This window comes from Kogia breviceps, chromosome 12, assembly GCF_026419965.1.
Source record: "Kogia breviceps isolate mKogBre1 chromosome 12, mKogBre1 haplotype 1, whole genome shotgun sequence".
Lineage (NCBI taxonomy): Eukaryota > Metazoa > Chordata > Mammalia > Artiodactyla > Physeteridae > Kogia > Kogia breviceps.
In genome coordinates this window covers 11,715,721-11,736,472 of record NC_081321.1, presented here as the reverse complement: position 1 = coordinate 11,736,472, position 20,752 = coordinate 11,715,721, and the positions used below count along the sequence as shown (strand labels likewise).

The 20,752-nt window shown below is 38.4% G+C and overlaps 1 protein-coding gene across 2 annotated transcripts in view; it reads right to left on the bottom strand.

Annotated features, from left to right (window-relative positions):
• DERA (deoxyribose-phosphate aldolase) overlaps positions 1-20,752 on the bottom strand; it is a 117,304-nt gene that overhangs the window by 36,211 nt on the left and 60,341 nt on the right. For both annotated transcript variants that reach the window (XR_010835773.1, XM_059080296.2), the window contains exon 6: positions 12,805-12,933. Coding sequence is in view for 1 of the 2 variants with exons in the window: in XM_059080296.2 (XP_058936279.1) it covers positions 12,805-12,933 (129 nt within the window). In the remaining variant the exon portion in view is untranslated. The remainder of the gene's footprint in view (positions 1-12,804; positions 12,934-20,752) is intronic.

Sequence of the window (20,752 nt, the reverse complement as noted above, 5' to 3'; positions counted from 1 at the left end):
ACTATCAGGGTGAGTGGAAAAAGTTCTTGTCTTAACACCAGGAAACCTAGATTCCAGATCAGAGGCTTTCATTCCTGCCTACACAGAAGACACACCAGGGGAAGTTTCTAAAAAGTACCGATTCTCTTGGTTCCATTCAAGACCATTAAAATCAGAATCTCTGGGTAGTAGGATCTTTTCAACAGTTTATGGAAGAAGCTCTTCAGGATATTCTAATTTGCAGTCTGGGTTGAGAACCTCGTTCTAGACTGTGTTTTGACTTATTTGTTCTGGGGTAAATTCCTTCTGAATCTGACTTTTCTGGACCTCAGTTTTCTCACCTATAAAATGAAAGCTTTGAGATGAAGAAGATTCTTTAAAATCCTTTCCAGTTTTCAAAGCATTTAGAACATTTATGAGTTAATTTTTTAATGTTTAGTTGCTCTATTTCTCTTGGCTTATCTGACAATGTACAAATCAAGAAAAAACAGACAGGAATCTGCAAAGACCTTTTAATGACTGAGACAGAAGGAGTTGCAGGCAAACTTCCAATTTGAAAAGTATGTTTCCCACATACTCAACTAGTTCCTAGGAGGACAAAAATTACATATACAATCACTCGATTTTATAGATTTTTTTTTAGAGCCATTATGTTCAAATGTCTAAAAAGGAAAAGAAAAGAAAAAAAGTGTCCATACTATAATATTTCACTCCCTCAGATATGTAGTTTTATCATTCCAACAATGACTTTTTTGCACATGCTTCCATTAAAGCCATGACTGCAGAATAAGCTGATGATTTCAATAATGCCCCCTCGCTCCTGAAATCTTTTTATTCAATAGCTCACTGAGCAATTTAACATACAGGCTCCCTAATTTCTTTATTCTAGGGATGGCATTTTAACCTTTGTCTTACTTCAACCGATTTTTGTCTTAGTTAACACATCTTTCCAAGTTTAAAAAAATATTTTTTTTCATTGATTTGGCTTATAAAGTAAACCTAGAAACTTGCAAATATTTTTTGAAAAACAAATGAAGAAATGCAGAAGAAAAGAGAACACAGGAGAACTGCTTGCTCCATTTTATAATATTACGGCACATTGTGTAGTCTTGTGTCAGTATTTATTATCAGTCATTTAGTTTATGATAGAGAATAACTTTTGATTACTGATGCTTGTAGTATTACTCACTCTGTGTCTTGGACTGTTTGAAGATCTGTATTTTTATTACAAAGTCCAATAAAAATAAAGTGAAAAGCCCATAGGTCCCAAAACTGATTCCTGGCTTGTGCTGTATGTCACTCCTTTCCAATCTAAAAAGTATTTCCTTCTACTGTTAGTCTCTGTCTCTTGCTCATAAGCAAATTTATCTCCTAATGCCTCATTCTTTATTTTAGCCATTAATCTCCCATTGAGAACCTTACCAAATGCTTTTTGCGGATAAAAATATTTAATCTCTACTAGATTTCCCCTATCCACAAAGCCATCTAACATTGCTTAGAGGGAAAAATCAATCTTTTGTACCTGAATTTAAGTTTGCTGGTTTGACTCAAAGTATTTTTCTCGAACTTCTTCAGGTCTTTACAGGAAATAATAGAACCACAGTGCGAGAACCCCACTTCTCTTGTTATGGGTTGAACCGTGCCCCCTAAAAATATATGCTGAAGTTCCAAACCCCAGTACCTCAGAAAGTGACCTATTTGAAAATAGCATCATTGCACACGCAGTTACTTAAGTAAAGGTAAGGTCTTACTAAGTAAGGTGGGCCATTACAGGATGGGTGTCCTTATAAGAAAAGAGACACAGAATACACAGTGAGAAGATGACCATGTAACGATGGCAGCAGGGACTGGAGTGATGCGTCTATAAGCCAAGGAATGCCAAGTACTGCCAGCCAACACCAGAGGCTTTCTAGCAAGAAAGGATTCTCCGCTGCAGATTTCAGAGGCAGCACGGCCCTGTGGACACCTTGATTTTGGACGGCTACCCTCCAGAACCATGAGAATAAATGTCTGTTGTTTTAAGCCACCGGGTTTGAGGTACTTTGTTATGGCAACCCTAGAAAACCAACACCCTCCCTCTTTTCCCATTAAGTCCATATTTGGGGGCCCTGTCTATCCTGGCTCGAAATCTACCCAGAAATTTCACACACACACACACACACACACAACCTGTGTGTGTGTGTGCGTGCGTGTAAAATATTTTTCTCCTCTAGGATCAGACTCGACTCCAAAGGATCACATTTAATGTTTAGGTCCAAAGGTTCACATAAAACGTTTCTTCTTCTAGGATCACACTTAACTCCAAAGCAGAAAGCACCCCAATGGGTGCTGAGTATCACGTATCTAACACGGGCTCCATCGGGCTGTCGCCCAGCCTGTGCTTTGAACACTTCCTACCTCCTGACGTGGCCCATCCAAATTCCAGAATGCTTGCACTTTAACAAAACTCTGCTCTATACCAGGCCCCAATCCATCTTCCTATAACTTCTAAAAGACGGTCCTAGCCCTCCTACCTCGGAGTAATAGACAACAATCATGCCTTTTCATCATTTTTTGTGTATGTATGTGTGTACAAGTATTTGAACCCAATATCACAGCCCCAATGATCGTGCTTTTCCTAAATAAGACGCCCCCTATCTTTTCCATCACTCTTCATGGGAAGGTTTCAACTTCCCTCATCCCATGCTGGGACATCCCTCTACACACGCTCCAATACCATTCCCGTCCTCCGCACCCTTTCACCTCACCCCTCTGCTCCTTCATTCTTACACTGCCCTCAGCCTTGGCCTCTCTCCTTCTCCTTCCTCAGGTGGACAAGAAACAGGTCCACTTCCACTGTCACTCCCTAGCTGTTCCCTGGGCACGCCAGGGAGGGGCATCTGAAAACAAACAAGACCCTCAGTACAGAACTCAAGTAGCTGTTGATAAGCATGACCCTGCTCACGTGCCAAGTGTATCCTCATGGAACCATGAGCAGCGCAGGTGAACACAAAATCATAGTGGAAGCTGCCTGAGGTCAGGGTCCTCTTGCAACCTTCCCTTTCATTTCAACGAGGATTTGCTGTGGGGCTCTAGGCTTGCTTTCAACTTGCTCTTTCATGTGTACTTCATGTCCACCACCCCCTAGAGTTTTTCTCCAGTCTACTGTCTTATTTTTCTTGTCCTCAATAGAATAGCTCAATAGCTCAATATATAAATCTCATTCAGTGACTCTAGAAAGACATCTGTGCCTCCAAAGGTTAAACACAGCTTAAACATATCTTACAGAATTCAGATCAATTGCAGGGTGGAGAGCAGAAGTGCATGATAACTAAAGCATGGAATTTGGAGTCAAGAGTCCTTCAGAAGTCTGCCACATCCTAAATGCGTGGCCTTGGTCTAGTCACTTAACTTCCGAGCTTCAGGTCTTCAGCCACCCAATGCTGATAAGGTACCTCCCCTACTTCCCTCTTAAAACAAATGCAAAAAGAATTCACTAAACTACTAACTTCACATGATTTACTAACCTTTATTCATGAAATCATTCAATAAATATGTTTATCAAGTATCTACCTGGTGCAAAGTACTGAGGGACCCATCCGAGGATTCTAATTTCCCAGCATTTAAGAGTTTGCTAAAAGATCAGTAACTACCTGGCACAGACATTAAAGAGTAAGTGACAAAAGTTAACGTGTTGGGAATTAAAGACAAATGAATAACAGAATCTCAGAGACATGAGCAACTACCTATAGGTCTCACCTCTATGTCGTATACCAGAATTTCATTAAGAAAAATCCCTTATTCTTTTGCTGAGAAAATACAAATTTCTTTAAAGAAGTGAATTTTATGCATGTTGTTTACAAATATATCTATTGATGTCCTTGTACCTGATAACCTAACCCATCAATGAGCATTTTCTAGGCACTTGTTACGTGCAAGCCTTTGTGCCAGGAATTTCTCCAGGCAAGCCAGGTCTGTAGAAGGCAGTTATGTGCTTTTGGAATAAGGTGAGTTACATTTTTAAAAAATTTCACACAGTAAAATTTTATACAGGCTAGTATACAACACAAGAAAACTAAGCTTTCAAGCTTTCCCTTTTTTTCTTTCCCCTCCAGAAGCCCAGCCGTGAAGAGCCACAGAAAATGCTTTATGCTTAAATGTATAGACTTAACCTTTTATAAAAATGACATTCATAGACCAAAATGCACCATCAGTAGTTCCTGTACTGCTGGGAGGCCAGAAAACATGATAACTCCTCTCTTCTGCAGTTTTTTATTTTGCACTCAGGAAAGGATGGGGAGGGAGTGGGTGAGGGAAGGTAAACTTTCTGATATTTTTGCTTGGGGCCTTGAATTTAAATTGACTCCTTGAATGAGAAGGCAAGTTAATTAGTTTTTACCCTGTAAGTGGTTTAATTTTCAGGGCTAGTTTAAGGAACTGTAAATAAATTTACACTTTAAATTCTTTACCTCTTAACCTAATGCACATCTATATTCTTATTCTTTCCCCAGTGATAAACTTTCAACTGAAGCATACTTTCTCATAAATTAAATGCTTTCCTATGAAAGGCAAGATCTTACTTAAAAAACAAAAAACCAAAACCAAACAAACAAAAAAAAACAGGCTGGAACACCCTAGGGGTCTGTATGTGCCATCTGGATCAATACTCCTTGAGAATACAAAGATTTGCAGCCTAAGATGAAGGACTCAGTGTGACTTCTGACAATCTTTAGAAAAATAAATCTACACTGTCTTTTATTCTACTGTGTGATTCATATTTTTAAATTTTTTAAATGTTTTTTTAAAAATATTAGATGTTAATTTGCTATTAATCACAGCATTTTTTTAGGACTTTGGTTTCCTTTAGTCATAGCAAGCTTCCCACTATCTTTCCCCTTTATTTTATTTACTTAATGTCTTCCCTCCTATTTTTGTCTATTTCTTTGCTTCATCTCATTGTTTCTGTATTACTTTGATCTTATTGGGTTGAATTTCGAGTATTCCCTCCCCTGCTTCCTACTTTTTTCATTTTTCATTACCTATATGTTACAAAATCCCAGCCAAGTTCAAAACTCATTTTGCATTCCCTTCAAGGTTTGCTTTTCTCAAGGCCCATATTTTTATGTTAGTACTCTTCCCACAGATCTTCATCAGCAATTCAAACCTGATGACATTATGATTGCATCTTTAGTGCTTTTCTACTCCAACCTTATTTATCATGCCTGCATTATTTCCAAAGATAAGGTCTAGCATAACTTCAGAGCAGAGCTTGTTAGCTGTTGCATGTGTGCAAACAGTCCAGGCTACTGAAAGATAAAGTCACTTTTCTACATTCCGGCATTATTCTTAATGTGTGCATTTGCTGGGCTGAAATCCCTTAGCAGGTCAGCTTTCGACTTCTCTTTTCTATAAGCATGTTTCCCTTTCTATCTTACTTCCTATCACCTTGTTCTTGGCTTGTTTGATGAAAAAAATATGGCTCTCGTTTCTCTTCCCTGATTATTTTCCCTTCAAACTGTTTATTCCCACCTCACCTTCTCCTTTATTTATATTTCTCTCACCACATTTCCACTAATGTAAAAGTAAGATCCACTTTCAATGACCAAAAAGCCAAGGCAAAAAGCTCTCCTTGGTCTTTTCCTTGCTTCTAGAACTTTCTGAGAATCGTAACAAAACTTTTATACATCATACCATTGCTTGGATTGCCTAAGCCATACTTTGTATATATAATCTCCTTGTCAAAGGTATACATTCTCTATCTTTTTGTTCAATTAAAATAAAAACTCTCAAAATAACGTGTCCAAAGTCTACAAGGTGGTGGCACATCTGGGAAGATGAATCTAGACCTGATCTAATCTAATTTCACTTTGCCTATTTTCACTCTTCCTTACCTCTGTCTGTCTTTCTCACTGACTCACTGGTGTATTCCAAAATATTTCCTTAGGCTCTCCTAGATGTCAGGCAGGGTAGCAATTACAGGAGAATACAGATAAGTAAGATAATTCTTGGCCTCAAGGAGGTTCACAGTTTTATAAAAAAACTAAGAGGTAAAACAACTGATGGTGATACTACATGACAAAAGCTACTGGTATTTATATACCAGTATTAATTCTCCTGGTATTATATACCTAAGAGAAGGACAGTATGAACAATTAATTCTGCCTTTAAAGGATCATAGAGAGATTTGACAGAGTATGAAAATTTCACTTAAATCTTTCAAAACAGCTATCAGGAGGGGAGAAGGCTATAACAGACACAGAAAATGATATAACAAAGACAGAAATACCTGGGATGTTTACAAATAGCAAAAATGACCATACAGAATAGCAGCTAAGATATCCTTTTAACTGATGTTCTTATTTTACCATAGAAGAGTACCTACCTCATAGAGTTGTTGTGAAGGTTAAATGTAAATATATATAAAACCCTTAAAATAGTACCTGTCACACAGTAAATGCTCAAGAAATGTTACTATTATTACTGTTGTATTATAGATTATATCACATATATTTCATCTATTCAAAATATTTTATTTATTTACTTATTTTTTTCTGGCTCCTGGCTTGGTTCTGGATCATTGTGCCTGCTGAATAAGTGATCTTATACATGTCTGAAGAGCTGAGGTGGCTGCTACAGCTTCCACTGTAAAAGAATCAGGAGCAATGACAACCATAGCTAAGAACTGTACCATAAAAAAATAAACTGGGCCACATCTAATTGCGATTCTCAATGAATCAGATATTTTTGCACCTTTCTTTTTTAAGACAGAGTCAAAAGCCAGCAAAACAAGTTCATATGTAAGATTCATTGAACAATCCTACTAATACAGTAAGCTTTGGGATCAGTACAGAATGTAATCCAGCTCAATAGCTTTTATCTCCTACAGTTACACCAAAGGTCATATACATTACTTCATTTGAAGTTATAATCATATTAATTTATTTGTTCAAGGTCACAAATTCTGCAAGACAGAACAAGAGTCCAGGTCTTCTAACTCCTATGAACATGGCTCCTTCCCCTAAAACATTTTTAGAGATTCCTAAACAAGATTAAACCAAAAGTAGGCTACGAATCACTTATTTGAGCAAAAATGTAAACACACCCTGGCTAAGTTTTTACTTACAATGATGTATAATACTAGACTAACGTAGTTATGTATTTCCACCTTTCTCTCTTTAGAGAATTGTGTTTGAGAGAATAATTGAAATGGCTATCAAAATTGTAAGATAAAAATTATTATGTTGTTGTGGGTTTTTTTGTTTTTTTGTTGTTTTTTTCCAGTACGCAGGCCTCTCACTGTTGTGGCCTCTCCCATTGCAGAGCACAGGCTCCGGACGTGCAGGCTCAGCGGCCATGGCTCACAGGTCTAGCCGCTCCGCAGCATGTGGGATCTTCCCGGACTGGGGCACGAACCCATGTCCCCTGCATCGGCAGGCGGACTCTCAACCACTGCGCCACCAGGGAAGCCCCAAAATTATTATGAATGTAAATGACAAACCCCTTTCCTTTTGAGATGTATGATGCTAAATTAATGGGAAAACAAAAGCCATGAAGAATTCCAGACATGAGAGAAGAAATGTTACCAGACTTGCCCTCCTGCTATAAATATATAACTGAGCAAAATATATAAGGCAACTATTTTTAGGCATTGGGAAATTGGCAGCTCAAGATACAGACCTTAAGATAATTAAGATATACAAATAAGCAGACAAGGACTTTAATCAGCTGTTACAAATATGTTCAAGGATTTTAAAGAAAGAATGATCTCAATGAGTGAAAAACTGGGAAACAGCAGAAAAATTAAAATTCTAAAAAAGAATAAATGGATTCTAAAACTAAAAATGTTCAGGAGCATAAATTTCAATGGATGGGCATAAAATTAAATTTAAGGTGGAAAGTAAGGGTCAATGAACTTGAAGAAAGATCCACGTATATTAGCCAAGCAAAAAAACAGAGGCGGGGGAGAAAGATTAAAATTAAAATGTATAGGCCCCAGTAAGCTGTGAGACAATATCTAACACTCAGGTGCTTGGGTCCTAGAAGGAAAGACAGTGGGGCAGAAAAGTCCTAAAACAACAACCTACAAATCCAAGAAGCTCAGCAAACTACAAGCAGGATGAATATAAAGAAACCCACACTTAGGCACCTCACGGTCAAATTAGTGAAAAACAAAGATAAAGAGAAAATACTGACTGGGTATTTGATTAAACATTACTTATAGGAAAACAAGAAGAAACAGAATTCCAAGAAATGGAATGATATGGTTAAGTGCTGAAATAAAAATAAAACTGTAACCTGAAACTCTATATTCAGCAAACCATCCTTGAAACATGGGAGTGAAATAAAGACATTTTCCAATGAACAAAATCTGAGAGAATTAATCACCAGCAGACTACAGGAAGGATAAAAGATGGAAATGACATGTAAAAGACTAGTTTTACTTAGTTTTTTTTCCTTTTAATTTCCTTAAAAGACAAATGACTGTCAAAACAAAAATCACATCATTTTGAGGAATAGTTTATAAATAGTTGGAAGAAGAAGTACATTAAAATAATTCAAAGGACTAATAAGGGTGTAAATGGAATTGCTGTAAGGTTTTTACATTTGTGACATTTGAAGTGTAAAGTGGAATACAGGCATACCTTATTTTATTGTGCTTTGCATTATTACACTTTACAGATATTGCATTTTCTACAAATTGAAGGTGCGTGGCAACCCTGCATCAAGCAAGTCTACTGGCACCATTTTTCCAACAGCAGTAGCTCACTCTGTGTCTCTGTGCCACATTTTGGTAATTCTTGAAATATTTCAAAAATTTTCATTACATTTTCATTTCATTTTGTTATAGTGATCTGTGATCAGAAATCTTTGATGTTACTAGTGCAAAAAAGATTACAACTCTTTGAAGGCACAGATGATGGTTAGCATTTTTTGCAATACAGTATTTTTTAACTGAGGTATGTAGATTGTTTTTTTAGACATAATGCTATAGTACACTTAATAGATTATAGTACAGTGTAAGCATAACTTTTATATGAACTGGGAAACAAAAAAAACTCATGTGATTTGCTTTATTGCAATATTCGCTTCATTGCAGTGGTCTGGACCCAAACTTGCACTGTCTCTATGGTACATCTGTAATGTTAATTCTAAGTAGACTGTGATAAGTTAAGAATGCATACTGTAATTTGCTAGAGCAACTACTAGAAAAACACAAAGAGGTTGTAGATAAAAACCCAATAGAAAAAAATAAAAATGAAGTGCTGTATCTGATGAACCCAAAAGGTGGCAGGAAAAGAGGAACAAAAATAGATCGGAACAAGGAGGAAACAAATGGCAAGATGATAGAGTTAAATCCTATCATATCAATAATTATGTGAAGTGTATATGGACAAAACATTTCAATTAAAAAGCAGAGATTACCACAATGAATTTTTTAAAAATCTGTCTCTAAGGGATAACTTTAAATATATAACCACAGATGGGTTGAAAATAAAAGGATGGGAAAAAGATATACCATGCAAATGGTAAGCACAAGAAAGCTGGTGTGGCTAGATTAATATTAGACAAAGTGGACATTCAGACAAAGGTCTAGTACCAGAGATAACAAGGGACATGTCATAATGATGAATATGCTAACTCAACAGGTAAACATACCAATCCTAAAAGTGTCTATACTTAACAACAGAGCTCCACAATAAAGTTAGAAAAAGCTGATAAAACTAAAAGGATAAGTATGCAAACCCACAATCATATCTGGAGATTTTAACAGCCCTCTCAGCAATTAAGTGAACAAGTACACCAAAGTGAAACCACGCAAATCAGATCTAAAAAGTGTGATCAACCAACTTGAGCTCTTTGAAAAGACTAATAAAACTGGCAGACCCCTAGCAAGACTATTTTCTACCAAAATGAAACAAAGAACACCAACAATAACAACAACAGAAAACAAAAATGACCAATATCGGGAATAAAAAAGGAGACATAACCATAGACCCTACAGACATCAGACTAATAAGAGAATATTACAAACACTTCATACCAATAAATGTAGCAACTCATATATGTGTACAATGAAAAGCCACTCAACAAACTTGTTATACACAGAACAACATGACAGATCTCACAGCTATTACCTCGGGGGTGGGGGAGGGGGAATAAGCACAAAAGAGTACATACTATATAAGTGTAATGTTCTAAAACTGGCAAAGCTAATCTATGGTGATAAAATCAGACCAGTTACTGCACCTGGAGCAGAAGATAAAAAGAGTGGAACTGACTGCAAAGGGGAACAAAGGATATTTCTGGTATGATGGAATATACAAATTGTCAAAACTCATCATATCGTACAGTTGATTTTGCAGAAAACAAAAAGTTTTAAAAAATACTACAGAAATAGGATGAAACATGAGTTTAGTCCATAAATTTTTTTAATTTAAAAAATCTTTCAAAACATACTTCGTTTATGTTATATACCTTCTTAACAAAATAGGAAGCATAAATTGTGGGCCAGGAAGTGCATGATACTTCACAAAGATGTGCCTTTAATTCATGATAAGATCTAGCACAGTGCCTTGGGAGACAGCTGGGTTACAACTGAAAAAGCAATACACCTGAAGCCAGAAGACCTGGGTTCAAATAATGACTTAGGTGATCAATTAGCTTTGAACCTTAGGCAAGTCTTTCCATCTTAAGTTTCTTCATCAACTACAGGGCTGGTTGAAGGTGAAAAAATATTATTCTAAAGTATCTGGTAAAACACCTCACAGACAAAGTTATGTTACTCACAGTAATAGGCACTGATTAGATGAAGAAATGAAGGAGATAAACAATCACATGGACATGGATACAAGCCAACAGGAACAGGGGAGAGCGTGTTTCTAGTCACATTTCTGTCTGTGGCTGCGATGGGTGGGATGGAGGATGGAACAGAAGTGTCCAAGCATGAGGACCTAATACCATGTTCCTATCCGATGCAGCAGGTGCAGGGAGTAGGAGAGGGTTGGCTGCCGGCCCAGAATGAATGTACTTTCACTGTGACCTCGATCACGGCATTCTGGGCTAACTCCCTTGTCCTGGCGAGGAGCATGAAAAGGGAGGCTACTTGTCTACCTAAGACTCCAATGGGCTTTGCCCAGGTTCCTGAGAGTTGCAGCATCTTCTATTACTGGAGGCCTTTGAAACGCCACCATAACTGATGACCCACTCTTTAAAGTGCTCCACTCTTCCCTATTCTTGGGTTTTCAGAGATTTCGCTCTAAATAAAACAAGCAGAGCAGAGATCTTTTGGATACAGCAGCAGTGACCAGAGTAACAGCTTCATTAATGCCTAGTTGCTGATTTTCAGTAGAGTTCCAGGGAACGAACGATGCTTCGTCTGAGTCTTCAAAAAGTGCACGAGTAGAAAAATCTAGAGGGTGACCACAACGAAGGCCCAGATTTAAGACTTGAGAAGTCACGTATCTTCCAAACATGGAGCCAATAGTAGGGCACCCAAAAATCCAATACTGAGTCACAGTATAGTATGATAAGTGATCTGATAGAGGTTTTAACAGAACACTATGAGGGCATGCAGAGGGGATAATAAACCGAGTGGTGGGGGAGGAAGCAGTACTGGGGAAACATCCTCGAAAAGAGTGACAACTGTGCTGAATCTAAAGATGTTCAAGAGTTATTTGTGCAAAAGGCATTCCAGGCAGGGACACAGCAGGTACAAAGACTCCAAAGGATTGGACGGCGCCACGTGCAGAGCACAGCAGGTAACTCCACAGAGCTGGAGCTTATGCTACGCAGGGAAAATGAGGCGATGGCAGAGGCCCAGGCAGGGTCTTCAGAAAGACCTTTTTTATTTTTATTTTTATTTTTTTGGCTGTGCCACAAGGCTTGCAGGATCTTAGTTCCCCGACCAGGAGTCGAACCTGGGCCCCTTGCAGTGGAAGTGTGGAGTCCTAGCCACTGTACCACCAGGGAATTCCCTGGGAAGGTCCTTTTTGAGAGTCGGGCTGAAGGAATTTGTATTGTATCTTGAAAATGAAGGGGGGCCACTGAAGGATTTTCAGCAAGCAGTACCACAACCAAATTGGCATTTTAAAGAGATCATTCTGGCAACAGTGTGGAGAATAGATTGAAAGGGGACAAACGTAGAGACAGGGAAAACTAGTTAGGAGACCGTTGAAGTGATCCATGTGGGGAATGAATGACGGTGGTCTAAGAGAGCAGCACACAGAATGGAGCGAGGACGTATTCGATTTGGTAAAAAAGTAGAACTCTCAAGACTCGTTCACTGATTCATATGAAGGTGAGAAAAAGCAATCCAGCACGACTCCCAAGTTTCAAGCTTGGGCGTATGACTGGCTAGACATGCTGTTTGTAAAGATAAAGAATAAGTCAAGCTACATTTCAAGATACAAAAAACAATGACACTGCCCTAAATTTAAGAAGAAAAAATTAACACAAACAAAGCACAGGCTGCCTTAGTATGGATATGGATCTCTGAGAAGAAATCAAACCCTAAATTCACAGAGTCAGTTAAAGAAATTCCTGTCTAACATATGTTGATGAATGAATAATCAAAGAATAACACAGAAGGCAATTCACTAACAAGAGAGCCATCTACTGCCTTACAAGGATAGTGCAGTGATGAAATGCCACCAAAAAATGTGGAAGAAAGCCAAGCTTGCGACCATTTCCCACTGCACACGTATTCATAAAGTATCTGACCTCCCACCAAAACAAACTCCAAGCGGTTAGCACTCTCAGCTAATAGCCGAATGCTCTGACTCACTTACTTCTTCTAAAAACATCAATTCAATATATACCATCATTTCAACATAAAACCTGGCTTACCTGCCATCATTGCTATCATACTGGCTTTATAGACATTCGTAAGAGATCCAAGTTCTCCTGTTGCCAAGATGGTTTTGAGATGAGCCTCCCCACAGGCCTTGCGAAACTGACGAATCTCATCATACAGGGCTGGGGAAGGAAATAATTGAGGCAGTTACAAAGCAGGCACGTGATAACATAACTTGGCAGCCGTTGAGAGCTGGTAGAACCCATCTCAGATTCAGGAAACATAAACCATTTGTCACTTTCTAAAAATCACCCCAATTTAATATCGCCTCAAGCATTCTGTTGCAGTTCACATCCTGTTACAAGGAATGCTTAGTTTGCTACCATGAAACTCTTTCTATGCCCTGGCCCAAGGACCTGAGCCATGGAGCTCTTAAAATTTCATTATAATGACATGCAAATTACAAATAGTTTTTACAGCTTCCATGTGATGGTTACTTAGAATAAAAAAAGAAATCCATCTACCAGATACACAGGGGTATGCTACTTTGCAAACTAAAGAAAAAAATCCTCAAGTCCTTTATTAATTCTCACATGCACACAACATAAGTTCTCTTGTTGGAATATAAAGCAGGCCTCTCCTGAGAGCTCTGCTAATGGTAATAAAGACATAAGAGCTTGCCCCACTATCTGCCAGGGTATGCGTCTATATATCAGACTAAAAAGTGTTGAGCCTGGCCAGGTAGTGATGGATGTATGTACACAAATCCAGCTGTAGAGGAATTCAGAGATGCAGCTTTGAATCTATTAACCTCTGACCCCAACAGCACATTTGGCTTTCTAGAACTCCATATAGCACTCTGAAAGCAGCTGGATTAAAAAAAAAAAAAATTAGTCTCAAGTCAGCAAACTCAGTGAAACCATGAAAGTTATAACAAGATAAACAAAACTTGTCTTCTCAAACCTAGAAAACTTGAACTTAACCTGAACCTCGACAGTGAAAACTGAACACAAATAAAGGCAAGGATTCTATTACAAGATGCACGGTAAAGTCCACTGTTCATTGCCTCCAAGAGGTACCCACAGGCTTTTTAAGAAAGAATTGAAAATTTTCACAAATCCCTAATAATCAGTAGTTTTGCGTATTAGAGACGATCTGAGATGCCACACCTCCCACCTTACCCAGTGCGTCCCACGTAAACTATGAGAAAAATCATCTTACCCACACATCCAATATGACAACATGTGAGAATGGTATAAACAGCCAAAGACTATGTGGCAATAACAATTTATATTCTTTTAACTCAGAGCATGAATCTTGGATGGAATGCCATTTATTGAGTTACCAAATCTAAAAAGAGAAAGGTGTCCTCTAAGAACTAATGACAAGGAAATCTCTTGATCTAAAAATTCAAGAAGGCTACAGACTTCACTGGTGGTCCAATGGTTAAGCCTCTTAACCACGTGCTTCCACGGCAAGGGACAGGGGTTTGATCCCTGGTCAGGGAACTAGGATCCCACATGCTGCGCTGTGTGGCCAAAAGAAAAAAAAAAAATTCAAGGAAATAAAAAAATAACTGGAAACAAATGACAATGAAAACTCGACGACCCAAAACCTATGGGAGGCAGCAAAAGCAGTTCTAAGAGAAAGTTTATAGCTAGAAAAGCCTACCTCAAGAAACAAGAAAAATCTCAAATAAACAATCTAACCTTACACCTAAAGGAACTAGAGAAAGAAGAACAAACAAAACCCAAAGTTAGCAGAAGGAAAGAAATCATAAAAATCAGAGCAGAAATAAATGAAATAGAAACAAAGAAAATAACAGCAAAGATCAATAAAACTAAAAGCTGGTTCTTTGAGAAGATAAACAAAATTGATAAACCATTAGCCAGACTCATCAAGAAAAAGAGGGAGAAAACTCAATTGATAAATTAGAAATGAAAAAGGAGAAGTTACAACAGACACCGCAGAAATACAAAGCATCCTGAGACTACCTGAAGCAACTCTATGCCAATAAAATGGACAACATGGAAGAAATGGACAAATTCTTAGAAAGGTATAACCTCCCAAGACTGAACCAGGAAGAAGTAGAAAATATGAACAGACCAATCACAAGTAATGAAATTGAAACTGTGTTTAAAAATCTTCCAACAAACAAAAGTCGGGGACCAGATAGCTTCACAGGTGAATTGTATCAAACATTTTGAGAAGAGCTAACACCCATCCTTCTCAAACTCTTCCAAAACACTGCAGAGGAAGGAACACTCCCAAACTCATTCTATGAGACCACCATAACCCTGATACCAAAACCAGACAAAGATACTACAAAAAAAGAAAATTACAGACCAATATCACAGATGAATATAGATGCAAAAATCCTCAACAAAATACCAGCAAACAGAATCCAACAACACATTAAAAGGATCATACATCATGATCAAGTGGGATGTATCCCAGGAATGCAAGGATTCTTCAACATATGCAAATCAATCAATGTGATACACCATATTAACAAATTGAAGAAGAAAAACCATATGATCATCTCAGTAGATGCAGAAAAAGCTTTTGACAAAATTCAACATGCATTTATGATAAAAACTCTCCAGAAAGTGGGCACAGAGGGAACCTACCTCAACATAATAAAGGCCATATACGACAAGCCCACAGCAAACATCATTCTCAATGGTGAAAAACTGAAAGCATTTCCTCTAAGATCAGGAACAAGACAAGGATGTCCACTCTCACCACTATTATTCAACATGGTTTTGGAAGTCCTAGCCATGGCAATCAGAGAAGAAAAAGAAATGAAAGGAATACAAATTGGAAAAGAAGAAGGAAAACTGTCACTGTTTGCAGATGACATGATACTTTACAGAGAGAATCCTAAAGATGCCACCAGAAAACTACTAGAGCTAATCAATGAATTTGGTAAAGTTGCAGGATACACAATTAATGCACAGAAATCTCTTGCATTCCTATACACTAATGATGAAAAATCTGAAAGAGAAATTAAGGAAACACTCCAATTTACCATGGCAACAAAAAGAATAAAATACCTAGGAATAAACCTACCTAGGGAGACAAAAGACCTGTAGGCAGAAAACTATAAGACACTGATGAAAGAAATCAAAGATGATACCAACAGATGGAGAGATATACCATGTTCTTGGATTGGAAGAATCAATACTGTGAAAATGACTATACTACCCAAAGCAATCTACAGATTCAATGCAATCCCTATCAAATTACCAATGGCATTTTTTACGGAACTAGAACAAAAAAAATCTTAAAATTTGTACGGAGACACAAAAGACCCCGAATAGCCTAAGCAGTCTTGAGGAAATAAATGGACTTGGAAGAATCAGACCCCTGACTTCAGACTATACTACAAAGCTACAGTAAGCAAGACAATATGGTACTGGCACAAAAACAGAAACATAGGTCAATGGAACAAGATAGAAAGCCCAGAGGTAAACCCACGCACCTATGGTCAACTAATCTATGACAAAGGATCCAAGGATATACAATGGAGAAAAGACAGTCTCTTCAATAAGTGGTGCTGGGAAAACTGGACAGCTACATATAAAAGAATGAAATTAGAACACTCCTTAACACCATACACAAAAATAAACTCAAAATGGATTAGAGACCTAAATGTAAGGCCAGACACTATAAAATTCTTAGAGGAAAACATAGGAAGAACACTCTTTGACATTAATCACAGCAAGATCTTTTTTGATCCACCTCCTAGAGAAATGGAAATAAAAACAAACAAATGAGACCTAATGAAACTTCAAAGCTTTTGCACAGCAAAGGAAACCATAAACAAGATGAAAAGACAACCCTCAGAATGGGAGAAAATATTTGCAAATGAATCAACGGACAAAGGATTAATCTCCAAAATATATAAACAGCTCATGCAGCTCAATATTAAAAAAACAGACAACCCAATCCAAAAATGGGCAGAAGACCTAAATAGACACTTCTCCAAAGGAGACATACAGATGGCCAAGAAGCACATGAAAAGCTGTTCAACATCACTAATTCTTAGAGAAATGAAAATCAAAACTACAATGAGGTATCATCTCACAACAGTTAGAATGGGCTTCATCAGAAAATATACAAACAACAAATGCTGGAGAGGGTGTGGAGAAAAGGGAATCCTCTTGCACTGCTGGTGGGAATGTAAATTGATTCAGCCACTATGGAGAACAGTATGGAGGTTCCTTAAAAAACTAAAAATAGAATTACCATATGATCCAGCAATCCCACTACTGGGCATATACCCCGAGAAAACCATAATTCAAAAAGTCACATGCACCCCAATGTTCACTGCAGCAGTATTTACAATAGGCAGGTCATGGAAGCAACCTAAATGCCCATTGACAGACGAATGGATAAAGAAGCTGTGGTACATATATACAATGGAATATTACTCAGCCATAAAAAGGAACGAAATTGGGTCATTTGTTGAGACGTGGATGGATCTAGAGACTGTCATACAGAGTGAAGTAAGTCAGAAAGAGAAAAACAAATATTGTGTATTAACGCATTTATGTGGAACCTAGAAAAATGGTACAGATGAACTGGTTTGCAGGGCAGAAATTGAGACACAAATGTAGAGAACAAACATATGGCCACCAAGGGGGGAAAGTGGCAGGGGGATGGGGGTGGTGGTGTGATGAATTGGGCGATTAGGATTGACCCGTATACACTGATGTGTATAAAATTGATGACTAATAAGAACCTGCTGTACAAAAAAATCACTAAAATTCAAAAATTAAAAAAAAAGAAGAAGGCTAATGTACAGTTAACTTATGAGTTAATTAATGATTTTTCTTCCTAGTACAATGTTGCCATCACAAGCAAGCTTAAGAGTGAAACAAATGTGGATTTAAAACCCAACTCCATCACTTCCTGTGTGACCTCAGGCACGTTATTTCTCTCAGCCTCACTTCCATCCTTAAAGTGTCAATAACAATATTTACTTTATAGGGTTATATGAGGATTAAAAGAGAAGATATATATACAGTACTTCACACATTGCCTGTCTTACTGTAAGCACTCAAAAAGTTTAATCATTAAGCTCAGAATTCTAGTAAAATGAATTTTCACTAAGTGTTGTGTGATGAAAGTCAAATCGTGCTGCATGGCCTGACCCAGCCAACTCTCTGTACTGAACCGAAATTTTGTTATATGGATTAGTGCTTACAACCAGTAAGCCATCAGATAAGGCTTGAAAATATTTTATCACAGCATTTGTTAAAGTGAACTTTGGCCTGTATAGCAAAATTCTTAAAACATTGATCCTAAGCATGTTTATGAACAAAATTACCACCAGCCTTTTTCTGAAACATATTACCTTTTGACCCAGTGAATTTCTTCACCTACAGTTAAAATTAACCAGAAAAACGAAATGTATTTTATGACTCAATTATCAGCCACCTGGAGTTTACACTTTTTAATCCATGATCCAAACAGAATGAACCAAATATGGTCACTTCAAGCTTAACAGGATTTAACAAATATGGAACTAGTGCCTTCTGATTCTTTAACTGCCAACTCCTCAAATCATTTTACTGACCTATTTCACCACATAACAGGATCAAGGTTTTCTGAGCAAATAACTTAAATCTTTAAAGATCAACATTGGCAAAGTTGTTATTTGTTTCTGTTACCATTCCGCCCAGAGTACTCCAGGACAATTACGTCAAGAAGCACACACCAAGTCTGGCCTTTTTAACGCACTGCCCGGGCCTCCATCAAATGAATGCTTCTCCTCGGTCCTTTGAATCTTACTGAGTGATGCAAAGATGAAGAAGAATTAGGGATTTTCATCAGTACTGCAGCATCAGCGATGGCAGCAGCTCCAAGAGGCCAGCGGCCGCCACCCAGCAGCATCGTACCCGTGCCGGCCGGCGGAAGCAACGCCGGCAGTGGCCCCGTAAGCAGACTCTTCCTGTGGCACAGCTGGCTTATTCTCAGCTCCCCACTCTGTCGTGGTCCTGCTTGTTTTCTAAGCCTGGTTCTCCAGGCTTCCCACTGATTCAGGGAGTTACTCTACATCCCCCTAATAAATCCCTTTTCAGCTTAATCAGAATTGTTTTCATTAGTTTTTAACCCACGGCTCCAGTAAAACACATAGAGAAGACTGGGGAAGTATGGTGTACTGGGCAACAGTGCGGGTGCTCTGACGGCCTGGATTCAGATCCTAGTTCTCAACTAACCTGTTTGATCTGCACAAAATTACTTAACCGTTGCCTTGGTTTTCTCATCTATAAAATGGGGATAATAGAGGTTCACATATTTTACGCAGTTATTTCGAGCATTACATAGGTTGCTATACATTGAAAGTTCTAAGGACAGTATCCAGCACCTAGTTCACAATGAGGGAATGTCAGTCAACTTGTTCTCCTGCCGCTGGTAGTGGCGGTGATGCTGTTACAGTTTCTGCTGAGTGCTTATCACGTTCAGAGCACAAAGGGACTGATAAAAGCAGAGGACACCATGATCGACGTTTCCTAAAGAACATAAGATACGACCTCTTTGGGGCACTAGAACAGGAGTCTAGTTTACTATATCACAAACTTCTTTTAGCTTTGTTTGTTTTAACTCAGAGCCCATGCTCCCTTTGGATAGCAGAGACTGCTGGTATAAGACAGTTTTGGCTACTTGCTAGTCATGTGAACTTGTAGGAATTACAATTTTTCTAAGCCTAAATTACTTAGGGGGCTTCAGTTTGCTCACATATTCTGGGGAAGATTAAATAGAAGAATACATGTAGGGCTTCCCTGGTGGCGCAGTGGTTGAGAATCTGCCTGCCGATGCAGGAGACACGGGTTCGTGCCCTGGTCCGGGAAGATCCCACATGCCGCGGAGCAACTAAGCCTGTGAGCCATGGCCGCTAGGCCTGCGCGTCCGGAGCCTGTGCTCCGCAACGGGAGAGGCCACGGCAGTGAGAGGCCCGCATACCGCAAAAAAAAAAAAAAAAAAAAAAAAAAAAAAAGAATACATGCATGTAGCTAGAAGAGTACCAGGCATTTGCTAAGCATTTAATTATTTCACACTAGTTTTCTATATTTTTCCTTATGTAGTTTCTGAAATCCAAAAATAACTTTAAAAAACAAATCAAAGCAAGTACCATCCTAATACTTATAAAAATATACTTAGAATTTACATATCTTACTTACACAATAAATAAATAAATAAAGCACTTCACTCCAACACAAACCATGGAAGCCACAAGAAGCACGGGTAGTTTTGAACATCTGGCATTGCAGTAATAGTCACCCTGGAAACTAGATAAATGCCGTATGCAAATCAAAGCAACTTGATGGCTGAAATGTAACCTAGTCAATCTCAAATCATAATGTCCTTTACCATACTCAACTTTCACTTTCCTTTCAATATGAATAAGCAAAACAATGCAAAAACTAATGGGTGGGTTTCCTCCTACATTTGCAGGAAAGGACAGCAGCAGGATGTAGATTTATATAATTGCTGCAGGACTATATATGTGGAGGAAATTACAAGTGAAGTAATAAGTTCAAGAGATCCTCCTTCCAAAAAATTCCTCATTAGGAATCATTACCCAAAAGAATTAAAAATCCTCCAAGTTTTCGAAGCATCTTCCTTCAAAAATTCTCAAAGTGTTTTCTACACATTGAGGGCCGCTCTTACCAGTGAGGGCTGCGAATTCTGGAAAACTTAGTAAGCACAACCAGCCTGAGTACGCAGTACTGGGCCAGGGAGACAGCCTGCACGGTCAAGAGATTGTTACATACAAGGGAATCGAGCAAATAAGTAACTACACTGATGAAAATGAGAGGAAGATTTCTCTCTGACAAGAAAAAGAGGCATAAATATAGAAAAGGAGAGGGCAAGAATAAACCATGTGCTGTTGGGCTTCCCTGGCGGCACAGTGGTTGAGAGTCCGCCTGCCGATGCAGGGGACATGGGTTCGAGCCCCGGTCCGGGAAGATCCCACGTGCCGCGGAGCGG